General features: G+C 40.2%; 1 protein-coding gene across 2 annotated transcripts in view; it reads right to left on the bottom strand.

The window, feature by feature from the left end:
• Positions 1-17,385, bottom strand: part of TLK1 (tousled like kinase 1) — a 143,982-nt gene extending 126,597 nt beyond the window's left edge. The window contains exon 1 of one of the 2 annotated variants that reach the window (XM_067549259.1): positions 16,922-17,385. In XM_067549259.1, coding sequence (XP_067405360.1) covers positions 16,922-17,066 — 145 coding nt within the window. In that variant the 5' untranslated portion in view covers positions 17,067-17,385. The remainder of the gene's footprint in view (positions 1-16,921) is intronic. The other variant, XM_067549257.1, reaches the window with a different exon arrangement.
• Between the last annotated feature and the right edge of the window lie 202 nt (positions 17,386-17,587).

Raw genomic sequence — 17,587 nt, 5'->3', positions numbered from 1 at the left:
AGATGGGAAAATACTATTATCCCCATTTTACAGATGGGGAACAGACACACCAAATGACTTGCCCAAAGTCACACAGAAAGTCTATGGCAAAGCAGGTCTCCTGATTCCCAGTCTCTCTCTCTAAATAGTGGACCATTCCCCTACTGACATTTCATCTTTCATCTGCAGCTATCAATAGAATGCGATCTGAAATTCTTGGGTGGAACTGATTGCAAGACGAGTGTTTTGATCCACCTTACCATAGAAGCCTTAGAACAGTGTTTCTTAACCTGGAGTTTTAGAGGGGTCGCAAGTGCAGAGCTGGTATTGGGGGTGGCAAGAAAGGTAATTGCCTGGAGCCACAGGGGCACCATGAAACTAAGTTACATGCCTCAGCCCCGTGGGGGTGGGACTCAGGCTTCAGGGGTACAGTAGTTTGGAAAGGTTAAGAACCACTGCCTTAGAATGTTTCTGACTACTGGCTGGTAAAGCATAAGGAGTGCAGTTAGCTTTCTCTAGGCTTCAGATTTATCTGGGTAGACTTCACATAACAAACACACACCCTTCCATATCTTTCTGGTGTCTCAAATCCACGACCAGTGTCCCACTCTGCAGCAAGCTGATGAGTAAGATGTCCAAAAGCAGGCAGGCCTGGATTCCCTGTTCTCACAAGGCCTCAAGCAAAGCCTAGATATAATCCCTACATGAGGTCAACAGACCAAAAGGACCCTGTATTGGAAGTGCCTCCAGTGGCAACAAAAGTGCAAGGAACTTGCAAAGACACACCTCAGTGGAAATGTGGAGATAGCCCTGTACACCTATTTATTACAGGTCTCCTATATGGGGGAAGGAGGAGAAGGGTACACTTTACCGGGGCCTGGAGGCCCTGGGGGGCCTGACCCAGGCTGCAACCCCCATTACCACGAGGAAAATATTTTTCATGGCTCATGAGATTGTATTTATGGGATGAGGGATTGTGGTATGTGTGTGGGAGGGGGCCCGTGTTACAAGTTTGTACTGGGCCCGAAAAAATTATGCTTGGGCCCTGTAGGTGTATCAATGAAAGGAAATCATAAGGGTTTAGAGTCACTATTACACATTGTAAGGCCTCCATCCTGAATTTATTTATTTTTAGGAGAATCTATTGAGCATTTTGGGATAAAAGATGGTTTGTGTGTTCCCGAATAGTTCTGGCAGTCGAAAAGAATATCATGAATGATCTGTACACTTACCTACAATCAATGGAGCCAGTTCTTTGCTCCAGTCAGTAAATGTGAGATGGCTTGTATGACCTCATTTGTGCATTTATGGATTCTTTGATTTTTCAGAATATTACATATTTCCTTAAGAGGGTACCTAATCATTTAATCAATTCTCCATTTTGAGCTGTCATTAGACCACATCTGATGTACCAGTCGTCCCGTCCCCCCACCCCCATGACCAAACATGAGCAAATCTCTAGTCTCCCTATCATCTTCTCCATCACCAAGGGCTGCTCTGAGCTAATGTCAAAATTTGGACTCAGGATGATCTCTTCCTTCTTTAGGTTCTTCTGGTGTCCCTGGTTAGATTTTACGTCAGGGAGGGATGGATGCTGGGGAAACAGTGAAACTCCTGGGCAATATGCTCCCTTTTTGTTCTCATCTTCTTTGCAACAGACCAAGACTTCTGTATACTAAGGACTGTGGAATTGAATTCTGGCCTCTAAGAATTCATCTTGACTACCATCAGGCTGGGAGTCCAATGCAAGGACAGAAGCCACAGGAGGAGAAAAGTTTCCCATGGGTATAGCTGAGAGGCTAGACTTTGTCTTGGAGGATATTATCTTTGTGGAAACAGACAGGCTAACAAAAAGCTACCACGTTACTTCTAGTGGCACCCTAGCTAAATATACAGTACAGAGATCCCAGAGGCAGAAAATCGTTTATCATATGCTGCAGCAGTGACGTCTCAGACAGGCTGTTGGAAGTAGCTGTAGTGGGGCCAATGTCATCTGAGAAGCCATTACAACTCTATGAGAGCCACTGGGGAGAGAAATGGCGGCAGCGAATACACAGCATTTTGCTGTAGGGAATCACTGCTGTAGCTGCCTCATTCATATCTTACTCCCACCAGTACTGCCTCTGCTGTTCCCTCCTGCTCCAGAGGGAAAAGAGACTCTTATGAGAGAGGGAAAAATCCACGGTTAAGATTGAGAGATAAAGAGGACAGAGAAACCTTGGTGACCGAGCATCTTATGGTGACCTTAATTCTGAAACTAAGTATTTGTGCATCTTCCAAGCACAACAATGGGGAGGAAGAGACCAAGCTACACAATTACAATGTAATGCAAGGCCAGACTATGTTGCTTTGAATATTAAGAAAATTCACAATCCTGTTTTTAAAAGCCAACAACACTAAAAAAAACTAAGATCAAGATATTAGGATTGACAATGCCAATTGAACTACAATCTGATATCTGAATTTTGTAATATTTGTAGCTTATTAATCAATTGGTCTAACAGACCTATTAATCCACTTTCATAGATTAATAGATACCAAGTCCAGAAGGGACCATTGTGACCATCTAGTCTGACCTCCCAAATAGCACAGGCCATAAAATGTCCCAAAAAATAATTCCTAAAGGATATCTTTTAGAAAAACATCCAATTTCAATTTTAAAATAGTCAGTGATGGAAAATCCAACACAACCCTTGTAAATTGTTCCAAAGGTTAATTACTCTCATAATTAAGAATTTAAAAGCCTTATTTCCAATCTGAATTTGTCTAGCTTCAACTTCCAGACACTGGATCGTGTTATACCTTTCTTGGCTAGATTGAAGAGCTCTTTATTAAACAGTTGTTTCCCATTATGGATGCTGACTCAGAAGAAAGTGAAACATGAACCAATTTTTCAAAAGCGGTAATTTCTGAAATATATTTTTCTGTGTGTTGAATGTGAAGTTCTAGAATAAGCTTAGAACAAATATATGGGAGCATTAAAAATAAATCCAAATATAAATCAAATGTTCCTGAAGTGCTAGGGATTTACAATTTTAGGAAAATACACACACACACAAATATATAAAATGACTCTTCCTTAGCATTAACCTTTTGGATGCTTTAGGATACATAATATATATCAAATGACAAGGCACTGATAAGATCCTGTGAGCATGCTGTTCCATCGGACAAACTATGAAAGGGTATGTCTACACGGCAATTAAACGCCTCCGGCTGCCCCTTGTCAACCAACTTGGATTCGCAGAGCTCAAGCTGTGGGACTGTAAAACTGAGGCGTACATGTTTGGACTCGGGCTGGAACCTGGGCTCTGGGGCCCTCTCCCCTTGTAAGATCCCAGAGCTTGGACTCAAGTCCCAGCCCAAATGTCACCACCACAATTTTATAATCCTGTAGCCCTGCAAGCCCAAGTCAGCTGACATGGGCCAGCCATAGGTGTTTTCATTGTCTTTGGGTACATCTACATTGCAATTAATTTACCCTTCATAGTTTGGCTTCTAGTTTCAGCACTCATGGGGGTTAGTATTACTTCAATCATTTAATAACACAATTGAATTACAAAGAAGTTGCTTCATTGAAGGACTCAGTGCAGGTAGTTGATAGGGAGAATTAAACAAGGCTGGGTTTCATGCAAATATTCAAATTGGATTTAATGTGCTCAGAATAACAGTGCTAGTTCAGAATTTTTACAGATATTATGAAGATAAATACATTTTAAACATTAAACTTCTTAAAGAACTTTATTTTAACTCACAAGTGTGACCAAAATCTCATACTAATTTTACATTCCTCAATACACTTAGTTACAGCAGTTATTTCTGAAAACGCATCCTGATATTCAATATTAGATTATATAGCACATCTAAAAGAAAGCTTTTTAATCTGCTTCAGAGTATATTCTGCATGCTAAATATAATTGTGAATGAAGTTCCTGAAAAATGATGCAACAACAACATAACCAAATAGCATTTAAACTATGGCAACCATTTGTAACTTACCCAGTTTAATCAATGGTTGCCTTTTTTCCATTTTTAAAAAGAGCAGCAGTAACAAAATGTATTTCTGTGAATAAATAAATGCTAATTAAATTTATTAACAATGAAGTTAGCTATACACAGCAAAATAACTACTCTTCGTCAAGATATCCCAACTACCTAAAACAGTACCCTCTATTTCTTCAACTCATAAGTCCTGCCCATAACGTCCAGAAAAAACAGTCTAACCTCTCAGTGTATCTTAAACATACAAAACCAAGGAGGTGGCTGTGGAGGGATCCCCGTTCAAAAAAAAAAAAAATTAGGTGTGATCCCGAGGAAGAAAAGGAGGTGGTGGATTTTGGTAGCATATGTCATGAAAGAAGTAGTTTATTAATTTCTCCTTCCTGGTACATCATTTCAACTTAGAATTCAGCTATAGCAGACTAATCTATTGACTATTCTATTTACAATAGACCTCTGGGCTTATGACAAGTCCTTAGCAGAGAAGATTCTGGGAATAAAAATGTTTCTTTTTCCCGGGCCTTGTTTGAGCTTCCCAAAGAGGCCAGCTTCATTTCAGAGACAGTTCTAAAAACGTATGCCTTTCTTCTTTTGTATATGAAGAAAGCTAAAATGATATTTAAAAAAAACCTCAAAAACTTGTTTAGCCCCAAGGTTACCTTTCCTTAAAGACTTGTTTATTTTTCAAGAAAAATGCGAAAACAAAATGTAACAATCAAGACAACCTTTAGAGGAATACAAAAGTTACTATGATGATCTCAGAACAAAAAAATGCAAACATACAAGTCCATTGCTTTTAGGTTTTTTCTCTTTCTAAAATTTTAAACACAGGAAAGAGCCATGACATGGCTATACACGTCGTGTATCGTAGTTAAAAACATAATTTAATAAAAACTGTTCTTTCAATAATGATGTCACATAAGCCATGTTATATTACAAATGCATTAATAAATCTGTTTGATTACAAATGTTTGTGTGTTTCCCCACTTTATTTCCAATAGACTTATTGTCAAATGCTGCTTTGAAGGAGAAAATTATTTCAAACTTTTAAAATAAACTGGAGTGCAGTTGATTGTTTTGTTTCAATTCTTAATAGCCAACACACAGGATGCACTGACTGCCAGAGGACCCAAATGCACTTTAGTTGGAGAACATTAAACCTCTGTGTTGATGCTCTCACTTAGGAATAAAGTGGCTTTAGTTCACTGTATCTTGGAAGAGAATTAAGATGCAGGGAACTAAGGCCACTTTACTCCTGAATGAAAGAATTCACAAGTTTTGGGGAACATGGGAAAGGATTTAAAAGCACTTTAATTTATGCGCACTGACTTCACTTCTTTAGTTGATTCACCTTAACTTTCCTTGGTGTCCCTGTGAAGACAAGCCCTAATAAGAGTTTAGTATCCTTTAGGAATGATATATGGGAATTGGTCTTAAACACAAACAATGTCCTTATTTAAAAAAAAAAAAAAAAAAAAGTTAAGATAAATAAATTATTTATTTAAACAACTGATGTATTAATATAAGTGTCAAATTTAACTTTAAATTCCATAACTCAAGTTAAAAGTGACATTAACAAGAATGATGGGCCTCAAATTTACTATTTTACTTCTTATCACAAATTACATTCGTTTTCTGGGGAAGAGCTTTTTATATATACCTTTATTGGTGCCTTTATACCATGCCTTGATGTAGATTTATAATCCAGAGGATGCTATATGTTTTTTAAATTATATCTTTTTGTACTATAACAAAGTCTAATTCAAAAGAAAAATGCTAAGCTTAGTTCTTATATTAACAACTTTTATTTTGGCCATTCTTAAAGACAGGACCAAACTTTGAAGAGAATTGTCAGTCTGTTATATGAAAAGAAAAAAATGAACAAAGTGACTGTAACAAAGTAATTTTGGTTTAATAAAGAATTACTAAAACATCTAATGTAACAGCAGCAAAAAATCTTTCATTAAAAACATTTGGAAGAATTTGCTACCAGTTTTGGAGAAAGTAACACTAAACTGGCAGAAAAACTATGACTTAAAAGCTGTTCATTATCCATTAGAGCTAATGCATTTTGCAAAAAGGTAAAGAATTTCCAGTACAATGGTTTTTAAATATATTTTTATATACAAGGTATGAAGAAATATTTGCAAAGTATTACAAAACTACTTCTAAAAGAGGCATTATACCCTCATAGATTTTAAGGCCAGAAGGAACCATCAAGTCTGACCCCTTGCACACTGCAGGCCACAGAATCTCACCCACCCACTCCTGTAAAAGACATAACTTCTGGCTGAGTTACTGAAGTCCTCAAATCTTGATTTAAAGACCTCAACCCTTAAACCATGCAGAGCACACATTAGATTTGTTAGTGATATTTACAAGAACGGCTCTGGTTAGTTTTGTATGAACACAGTGGGTAATTACAGCAATGCACCTCAGAAGAAATTGTCATTGTAAGTTACCAATGCCAACTAAGCTATCTTACAATATAATATTCACCTGCCCGCCTTGTTTCAATTGTTTAGGGTTTTTTAATTAATCTTAAAATAAGGTTTAAAAGAGAACTTTGCAATACTTTATTTTGTTTTACTGTGTTGCCTGCTGATTCATTATTGGATGTTGCCTCTGCTCTCCCATCACCTCTATGTAAAATGATTTGGAGAGAGGATTTGGCTACTGGTCATCCTAGGCAGGGACCCAGATTATTAACAAGCCAGCAGAGTGTACTTCAGGTCTTGAGTGACCAGAAAGAGGAAATGAGGGTACAAAAGAACCAGGAGTTGGCTGAAGGCCAGTTGCATGTAAGCAGCAGACTGGAGACAGCAGCAGGAAAGCTAGGTGGTAAGGCCTGATAGGTGGTCACAAACAAACAGAGCCAAGAACAGCTAGGACTAAAAGGATGAGACCCTCTGTAGGTGTGGAAAAGATCATGATCTAGTGTGCAAGGCTGAGAAAGGGACAGCAATGCAGCAAGGAGGGCTCTGTAGCTAAATATACAGGGGGTTGAAACTCAAGGGGATTGCTGAGAAATAAATCCTAACCAGACGATCTAGGGAAACAGGGCAGGGAGAAGCCAAGTAGCAGGCAGGAAGTTAGTCCAGTCTCAGCCAAAGGAGTGTAGGGGACAAGGTGTGGGAAAAGTCTTAAAATAGACACTGATGGGTGTTGTGCAGTCTGTTCTCCCCAGAAGCAGAAGCCATTCACCAGTGGACATGAACCAACAGTTGAGTGGATGGCCGAGTGATAACAGAGGGGCCCCTGCTGCAACCACTGGAGCACCAGAAGCATGCCACCACCAAAGGTCTACTACTGTTTCTTTCTCACAGAATTACATGGGCTACAAGGGCAGCTTGAGCATTTAAGCCAAAGAACCAATGGTACCCTTCTTTTGGGCTGCTTTTACATATGTAATCTGGAAGTTCTTTCCTTTCTTTTTGTAACTAACCTTCAAGATTTATACCTAGGGTATTTGCATCCTCTCTCCTGCCAACCATAGTGAACAATTCTCCTGTATGTACTAGAAGCATGTGAATTATATTGGGAACCCAGCAAAAGATAAAACTGTTGACTAAAGTGCTTGGAGTATTTATTTCATATGTCTGAGGCCTGGTCTACATTTAAAATTTAAAACAGCAAAGCTATATTCATCAGGAGTGCGATTTTTCACTGATATAGTTTTTGCTGGTATAAGCCTTAGAATAGATACTTATAAACAACGAAACATACCAACAAAGGCCTTGTTTACAGGTCTCATACAAGCTATACTAGCAAACCCTTTCTAGTGTAGAGAAGGCTCAGAAAACGACCAAATATCTAAAAGGATTTAGGGTACTACAAAACTCACAGTGACATTTTCAATGGGTTAGTTACAATATTCCTTTGGATAGATTCTCGTGTCAAGCAGCCATCAATGATGGTTTATTTATTTGAAAATGCCAGTAAAGTGCATGCTGGACTCTAACAACAAGCAAGGCTCACTAGTACACAGTATGATTGGGCTTTGTTGACCTTCAAAGACTGAGAAATGTAACTTAGGAAATGCACTGAAATGTCCCTTTAAACTTTGTGTCTGGTAGCATGCTGAATGCATCTATAGTTCACAGGATTTTTCATTTCGAAAGATATTTGCAGATTATATACCTTTAAAATAAGAACATCTGTAATTAAGACAGTAGAAGAAAGAAAAAATTCGCTCTCATTGAAAAAAAAAAAAAGGGTAGTGCAATGGAGTTTAATATACTGAGATCACAAAGTTCTGTTATGACGTTCTTATCCTTACATTGTGCATCAGAAAGAAACAAATGTAGGGCCACGTCTACACACAAAGATTGTTCCAATTTAACTGTTCAGGTATAAAGCATTACAACCCCTTGGTGTGGGTGCAGTTATATTGGTATAAAAGAGCATTTATAAACAGTGGTTCCCAACATTTTTGGCTTGAGGGCCACATATCATTTTTACAACCCTGAACGACCACCAGTATCTGCCAGCGGCCTCCTTCTCTCCCTCCCTCCCTCCCTACTGCAGCCAGACGGAAGGAGTTCAGTGAGGAGGATGGTCTACATATAGTTAACTATAACCTGCACTGGTCTTTTAGCCCCATGGCAACATGCTCCATCTGGGTCTTTAGGCAGTGGCTCCCCATGCAGCCAGTGGGAGGGGAGCGGCAGGCCACCATGAAAGCCTCCACAGGTCACTTTTGGCCATCACTGTTTGTAACATTACAGCTGCATCCACTAGAGATTATATCAATGTAACCATTTTGATTAAAAAAAAAAATCAAACCCCCCAACTGAAACAATTAAACCAGCATAAAAAGTGTGTGTAGACATGGCCTAAGCTTTCAGAAGTGATACACTTAAAATTAACACTGAGCAGCATATAAGGTAACTTGGAAGCAAATTTATCTGAAGTGTATATTACCACTCAAGTGAACCCACTTAATGCTGGGCTCGACAAATTTGTTTCGGAGCTAGGAGCCAGCCCAAAAATTAAGGAGCCAGACAACATTGGCTCAGTGGCAGGGCACCCTGGCCGGAGTGCAGCGGCCACTCTCCCCTCCCAGCCCCACCCCTTTTCCCAGCCCCACTCCCACAACATGGACCCAGTGGCGGGGAGCCCTGGCTGGAGCACAGTAGCCGCAGCGCTCCCCCTTCCCAGCCCTGCCACATGGGCGCAGTGGCGCCCTGGCAGGAGCGCGGCGGCCGCTCTCCCTGGAGAAATACTAGGCACCAGACTTAAATTTCTAGGCGCCATGGCGACCTGGCGCCCAGGGTTTGTCGAGCCCTGACTAAATGCCTGCATTTTGTGTAGATATAAACCTCATTTTTCAAAATCAACAAATATGTTTCTCTTACCCTTTTTATTTAGAGGACTGAGCATTTAATACTAAAGTGTTAAAAGTTTAGTTCAGATAGTTGCGCATCACTTTTAATGATGCACAAGGTACAGCACTAATAAAATTATCTGGCAATGTAAGGTCTTATATTTTATAGATACAGGCCAAGAATGTCAATTCAACTACTATTTAAATATCATGTCCTAGATTTTAGTTAGTTACTGTATAAGAAAAACAGTATTGAAGTTATAGAGTGCAGTGTTCTGTACTGCCCAGTTTTTATGCTCTACATGCAAAGGGAAAATAGAAGCCTAGAACATGAGGCGGAGTTAGCATAAATTGGCTACCTGCACTATGAATTTCCATATTTACAGAGGCTTGTGTTTTTGTAAATTTACTTTTAATTCTGATATTCCTGGGGTTTTTTGAAGTGTGTGTGTACTAGTAAAACTAACATTCTTGAAAACTAACATTCACTCAAATCAATGACATGCACCTGCAGCCTTATCTTTATGTCAATGAAATTTCCCAGGTGGATGGGTTTTTTTAATACGAATTATATTAAGGGTCACTGGATAAGAGCCCTAATCCTAGAAGATCCACAGAAATAGAGGCCCAATCCAACAGTGCAGAGAGAAACTACAGGGGAGAGGGGAAGAGGTCTCCCAATAGTGAATATTAACCAAAGTCTCCAGCTATATCCTCTGCAGGGGTATCTATTTGCCAAAAACTGCTGACAGAAAAGGAGCCCCACACTTGCAAACCTATGTAAGTATCTACAGAAGGACACAAGAATGCAGCTCACCTCATTTTGACTTCTAAAGTTTGAGGTATTGATGCTTTCCTCCAAAGGTACACAGAAAAAGGGAAAGTATAGCTGACTAGAAGGTTGGAAACCAACAGAAGCAGGGAAATATGTTCAGGTAACAAGAGTGCCTCTAATGCTCCTGCTGTTCCCCACCCTCATGAAGGGAGTCACAGACATTAATGAACCTCTTCCATGTTCTTTCTTGCTGCACACCAAGCCCAAGGTAGGAGTGAATGAGGTTTCCCATTCCCAACTCCATCAGACTCTCTCCATAGGCCTTAGTTTGGTCTTCAATCCAGTCTTCAAACCAGACTGTCTCCAGTCTTCCCCCTGCAAGTCTTTTGAGACTCCATAAGAGCCCCTCAGACCTCACACCTCATATGTTTACAGGCTCATTAGGCCCACAAACCTCCACAAGCTTTAACATACTCATGGACCCTGCCTACTAAAGGGCTCCTATTCCTGTTCCATACCATTGCCCCCCATTTCACAAATCCTTGTAAGCTCCCGGGAAGATGAAGTGGTGGGATGTTGAGGTGTCATAATGCATATATGCCTTAGGAAGGACAAGTCAATATCTTCTTCCCCTTAAGCACCAACCTATCAATTTAATAGGTGGAAGGGAAGCAGGGATTCTCTACTCAAGTATCCTAGGGCTCCCCTCTTGAGTTTTAACAAGCTGCTCTGGGACTAGTGAGTAATAAGATTAACTGGGATTTTACAGGCGTGAGGGGGAATGGATACAGTAACTCTCCTTAGGCTTAATGGGCCCTGATGAGCCTTTGGATCAGGATGGGGAGAGGAGGAGGGGGGCACAACAAGCTTCCTAAGACTCCCTAGGGTTCCCCTCCACAGAGCTCACTAGATGCACAGGAAATCATGGACTGTCCCTCTGATCTCTTCCCCTAAATCTTACTAATTTTCTACTGACAGCCCTCCCAAAACTGCATTATATTCTGAGGTCAATCTCTGCAAGAAAAAAGAATAGAGACTAGCTTTAAAAGCTTAGTTGTCCAGAAGTTCTTATACCAAGCAATCTGGAGCAAACATTCCATAGGAATAGTCCAAACACAAAAGGTACTAACTTTTAAAATTGTATTCTAATCAACTAACAATTTTCTGACCAACAGACCTCAGTTAGGGCAGTTCAATAAACTAAATTACCCCTTGTGTGTATTACCCCCTCGTGTGCATGTGCGTTGTCTTGCTGCGAAGTAGGAAAGCATTAGAAAACTTTTGAACTATGGTAAACTCTTGTATTTTAGGGGGTTATAATTCAGGAACCCCCTTTCCCAATTCACATCGAGGTTTGCAGAAATATTCTACTTCAGAACCATAGCTAACCTGCCAATTTTGAGGATAATATTAATTTGTCTATAGATTTTAGAGTGGAGCCAAAAATTAGGATTAAAATGAAAACTTGACCTGCTGCCACTCAGCATCACCAAAAGCCCTGCTGGTCAACCAATGAAAGACTGAAACAAGAAGCACATTGGATAATCGGGTAAGTAGTTGAGAATTGTAGGCCTTAGGTTTGGGAGTAAATGTAACAAGTGTATGGTCTGCAATATTATCAGGAATTTAAAAGGTGCATGGAATCTTCAAGCCTGACATCTTTCCACATTCTCTCACTCCTTATTCAAGCAGTAAAATACTGCAGAGTTTGCTTTCAACATAAACAGTGCAAATACATTCTAGGAATTATTCTGGGGAAGTTCTATGGCCTGAGATATACAGGCGGTCACACAAGATGATCAAAATGGTCCCTTCTGGCCTTGGAATCTATGAATATGAATAAACTTCTGTACTGTTGGTCTTCCTTAAGAGCATCTAGAATAGTATTTTGCAATTAGTTAGGATGACCTGGCTCTAAGTGAGTTTCAAACGTCATTAGTAGTGCCAGAAAAGAGTGCCTACAAAGAAGTGAGTTTACTTCTAGTTGGCAGAAAAAGAGAAATAGTTGTGCAGAACCTTAAGAGAGAAACAAAATACAGAAAAAGTGCTGCAGCCATTATTTGAATTGACAGTTAATAGAAACTAAAATAAAAGCTTTCCTTAATATTTTGGTTTCCCCGCCTTTTAAAATAAGGAAAACTAGGTGGAAAATCTAGTTTAACCTGTCTGAAGTAACTAACACTTATCAAGTATTTGTTTGCTGTATTCTAGGTAGCACAATAGATCACACTACAATACTACTCCCTCTCCTTTGGAAAACGAGGTTCAAACTCTGGATAAGGACACATATACAAGTGATTTTAGTGGCCTCCCACATTCCTCATTTGTGCAAATCACAAAACCACATAACATGGCATTATTGTCAGCTTTTTAAAAGGAAACCACAACAAGAAGCTGAGTACACTGGTAAAGATATGTAGGGAAGCTTAAAGAAGTACTAATATTAAACCCTTTCTTTCAGGAGTACTACATTCATTCACATTTTAAAACAAAGTAAAAGCAAAGTATCATTTTGAAATCTGAATTATCCTCCAGATTTCCTGTGTTGCCTTATATCAACTGACTTCTTCCATAAAACAACTAAAAATTCTACATCTTCTACTAGATGTCAAGAAACAACAAGGGACAGTGGACTTACTAAGGATTTACCCGTAACTAATGTGCAATTGTTGAGTTCTACACTTCATATAAGTAATGATAACATGAAAAAAAAAACCTGCAAGTTATCCAAGCATAACATGTATTTAAAATTTAGTTTATACAAGGAACCACTATGAACAGGCTGACTTCATGTTAATACCTATGAACACCACACTAAGTGTAGCATGCACAAGGCAAACCTGCATTTGGGAACACTTCCCATACCACTCTTCAGGGCAGGGACTGTGTTTTCATGTTTGTATGGAGAGCATCTAGCACAGCATGGGTGCTATAGGAATACAAATATTAAGTATTAATATTTGTCAAGAAGCTTTATGGAAATAATTATTGACAAAGCCTGTCAGCATCTTTATACAAACTCCTCAAATGTCTTTAAGTATTTGCAAAGTTGTATCAATTTAATACACAATTTACATTTCTGCCTAACTAGTAATCATGTGCATTTAATTTTGGGCCAAATTCTACTCAGTTATACTGGTGACTTTCATATTTACAGCACATTTATAGCACTATAATTTAGGGCAGAATCTGGCCTTTTGTTTTTTACTGAAGTTTTCACAATCAACAGCAATATCTGGAAAGTACTTAAGTGACAGCTGTTGTGTGATACATGATACACCCCATCATCTTCAACCACTAACTTTTAAGTTATAACCTGCACAATAAAAGGTTTCCTTCCTACATGCCTAGTAAAAGGCACAGGAGGATACGGTGTTCCTATAAAAAAATGCTTTAAAAGAATGCTAGGCATAATGACAGCATTAAAAAAAAAATCAAGACATTTCCAAATTTAAGATTGTATTGCCACCTTAAATCTGTACTGTTTTATGTATTATGGCACAAGCTTCAGTTACAAAAATCACATAGTATATCTCAAATAATGCAAAATAACAGGTTTTTATATAATCTTGAAAGATGCATCTTGCAGGACTCCCATATATAAATGTTATCACGTCTCAGATACAAGTTACTGTAATACACAGCAGTATAGCCCTATAAGATGGTATACAAGCGTATTGGAGGTGGTAGGAAAAGTTGTGATGTGGTATTACTGAGAAATAACATACAACGATTAAAAGCTATAATGCCTACATACAAGAGGTAGAGTTAAGGTTTGATATATGTAAATAATATATAGCTACAAGTACTGACTACACATATATGCAAATAGGGAAGGGGGAGGACAGGATTTTAGAAGATCAGATCCTTAGATGTAAGCAGGACTTAAGATATCCTTAGAAACAGAACTACATTTTCAGTTAACTATAGAACACCCCACAGAAGAAAACTCAAGTTTAGTTTAGTTTCTGTTTTAATTTAGTCTTGTCTTCTCTAGCCAGTTGTTCTTGATTATTGCTGAGGTGCTCCTGCTTTTTAACAATTTCTTGGGACACAATTACATATAAAAGAAGGTTTTTTTCATGATGGAGTCTGTACAAGAACTTCACACATCTTAACTGTCAGTTTTATTATTATTTTGTTGTTAATAAATTACACACTTTAGGAGCCAGAGCAAGTGATTTGGGCAGGCTCAACTTTCAAAATGAAACATGCAGAAGGTTGGATAAATCATAACATGAATGATGTATCAAATAAAGGCCCCATGCTGCTTTCAAATGCATAGGTGCAACTCCCACTTCAACTGGAGTTACCACAATGCATCTGAGGGTGGAAATGGACCCACGGCTCATTTTAATAATGAGTGCATCATACCTGGTAGTATCAGCCACCCTAAATTAACATTCACACAAACATACAAAATGTAAACAGACCCCTAACATAGTATGGGCCATGCGGGTTCAGGCCCTACTTGAGACAAGCAAGTAATTTCTATTAACATCACTGGGAACAACAAGCGCTTCTAAATGGGAGAACAAACAGCTATGAATCTATTACCTATCATCATCATCATCATTTATAGAACTTACTGATGTGCATAAATGGAAAATAGTGCAACATCACTGTTAAATAGCTGATTTTTATTTTATGGGACATATTACCTTGATGTGAGATTCTTTTGACATGCAAGTTCCTGTGTTAATGTAAGATGTCCTGTTAATGCCCAATGGGTAGAGATTTAAAACACAACAAAGACTATTAATATCTCACATTCTTTTCAAACAGAAATAATCCACTAGCCCTACAGCAAGAAAGAGACAGAAGCGAAGCCTGCAGTTTCAACACAGTGAATAGATGTACTGAATATAGTTTGTAAATACAGTATGTTATGCTGAATCACACAGCAGGTTTTGTGGTTGCTCTCTAACCTCTGAACTACACAACCTAAATTATTGTAGCCAGAAAATATAGTAATATTGTTAAACAATTATAAAAAATATAAATGTCAAATTATGCCTCTGTGTATTGTTTTTGTCAGGGCTATTCAAGCAGCACTTGTTACGCTGCTAATTCATTAACAAAAAGAGAGTTACAAACATAACTCTGCAACAGTAATAAAGACTTATATAACCAAGTATCCGAATTATGACAGGTGAATAAATGCATCTAAAAACATACTACCTAAAAAACTTAAAATAAAATATGTACTAGTCTAAGCCTCATAAACCTAGTCCAAACTTTTATAATTTATTTTTATATATATATATATATATATATATATATATAAAATAAACACACAAACCACTGTCTTCTCTTATTAAAGACTCAGTCTGAGGATGTAAGAATACAAAATGCTTGCTACTTTAGTTGGTATCTTTAACATATGCCATACATCTAACCTTTCCATATATCTTCTGGAATGTATTCATGTCAATCTTGGATCTAGGAGCATGTGCAAATGTGACAAGGAATGATGCAAGTCTAACAACTACTGGCATGGAGATTGAGGACACAAACCTTTTATACACTTTCAAGGTGCTGAATACATGTCAAGTGTTGAAATTGTTTACTGATAAAATAAAAATGTGTAGTACTTCAATTTATAGTACTGCATAACATCCTCTAAATAAAGCTATCCAATTTCTCTCTAAGATCTTATTAGACTATTTTAAGTTTGAAAGTTTTCAGTGTGGCTACCAGCGTTCACTACACAAGACAACTGAAGCAATCAATATTCAGAGGCCAACAATACTGGATAAGACATCAAGTCAAATTATATAACTGCTTAACATGCATATTTTTTTTTCTTTATAAATATATGTATTTGGGTATAAAAGTTCTTTCACAGCAAATGGTACACAGAAAGAAGTCATTTTAGTTAAAAGCACTGAGCATTTCACTAGCTGTATAATTGCTACATCTTGTGGCAATGTATTTCAATGCAAGAAAAGAAAATGGACAATAACTGAAACAGAATAAAAAGAGACTTGTTTGCACATAACCTTCACACAGATATTCCCTGCAAACACCCACAACACCCTGCTCTCACTGTCGGTATAACACAAGAGGGGAGGAGCAGGGGAGGGAGGAGAAAAATATTATCATCTAAGATGTGATGGAGGAAAGGAGAAAGTTGCAGTCATTCTGTGGTGGTTTTAAGGTGTTGTGTCACTTCTGTCTTCCAAATTAGCTGCTCAGAAAAGTGCCTCCCCAATGGGAACAAATTCCTTGATCTCGGTCTCTTTCTCTACTCCACCTCCATGATGCCAAAAGGACCCGACCCTTTTCATTAAGCAACAACAGCCACATTCACGCAATACATCCAACAAATCACTTTTACTTTATAATATGAGGTGGGGAATAATATTTGGAAAGGAAGGGAGAGGATGGAAGTCTCTGCCATAAAAATCACAGGGAGGGGATGAAAAATTAACAAGTACACTTAGCCCCTTCTATTAAGGATTATCAAGGAAATGAACAAACATTAATCAATCCCCCTCCGTAGCCCTGGAAAACGGAGGGGGGGGGAGAGAATATCAAGACGCTTTTACTGCTAACAAACGAGGATGGGGGAAGAGATTGCTGGATTTAGGGGGAAGGGGGGGTCTCCCGATTGTCCCTCAGGAGACGGGAGGATCCCCCACGGCAGGATCTGGGGGTGCCCCCTATACTGAGGGGGAAATACCCCTGCAATAAGGACAAGTCTCCCGCCTGCCCTCACCCGCATTCACCACCGCGCACCCGGCCCTACGAGCCTGGGACTGGCCTCCGGCGGCGGCCGGGTCCCTCCCCGAGAGCCGGGGCCCCCTCGCAGCGCCGCGGGCACGGAGCGCGCTATTTACCTTCCTTGGGCGGCTTGCCGGGCGGCGCGCTGTGCAGCAGAGAGGCCGCCGCCGCGGAGCAGCCCTGCAGGCTCGGTGGGGACGTGGAGAGCCGGGACCAAGATGGCGGCCCCTCCAAACTTCCACTGCTACTTTGGACACTCATCAAGCTACTTTCCTGGAGCCCGGCAGCCGCCGGGGGCGGCGGGGGAGGCGGCGCGGCGGAGGGACACCCAGCGCCGCGCTCATGGCCGGGGGGCCGGCCCGACACCGGGGAGAGGAGGCCGCCGCGGGGAGAGGGCTCCGGAGGCAGGCGGGGCGCGGAGGAGACAGAGCTCAGGGCCGGCGCAACCTGCCTGCACCTCTGCACTGCGTCGCCGCGGCCGCCGCCGAGCAGCCGCCTGTGTCTGAGGCAGGCTCAGGCTTAACCGCCGCCACCGCCTGGAGGGACTGAGGAGAGAGAGAGAGAGCGGGCGGGGAGGGGTCATGCGCAAACAGTCACCACCACCACCACCAAGCGCCGCGCACCTTTAGCGCGCCGGCCTGGCCAGGCAGGGCAGGGCAGGGGGATCCGCACGAACACCTGCCCCGCCGGCCCGGCCCGCACTGCCCGATCCCACCCAGCCGGTAGGGGTACTGCGGCCACACACCGCCCCGCCTGCTGCACTGACCTCCCCACACACACAC

This window comes from Emydura macquarii, unplaced genomic scaffold (assembly GCF_026122565.2).
Source record: "Emydura macquarii macquarii isolate MOO-44397 ecotype Brisbane River unplaced genomic scaffold, CSIRO-AGI_Emac_v2 contig_1253, whole genome shotgun sequence".
Classification (NCBI taxonomy): Eukaryota; Metazoa; Chordata; order Testudines; family Chelidae; genus Emydura; species Emydura macquarii.
This window is presented reverse-complemented; position numbering and strand designations above follow the sequence as displayed.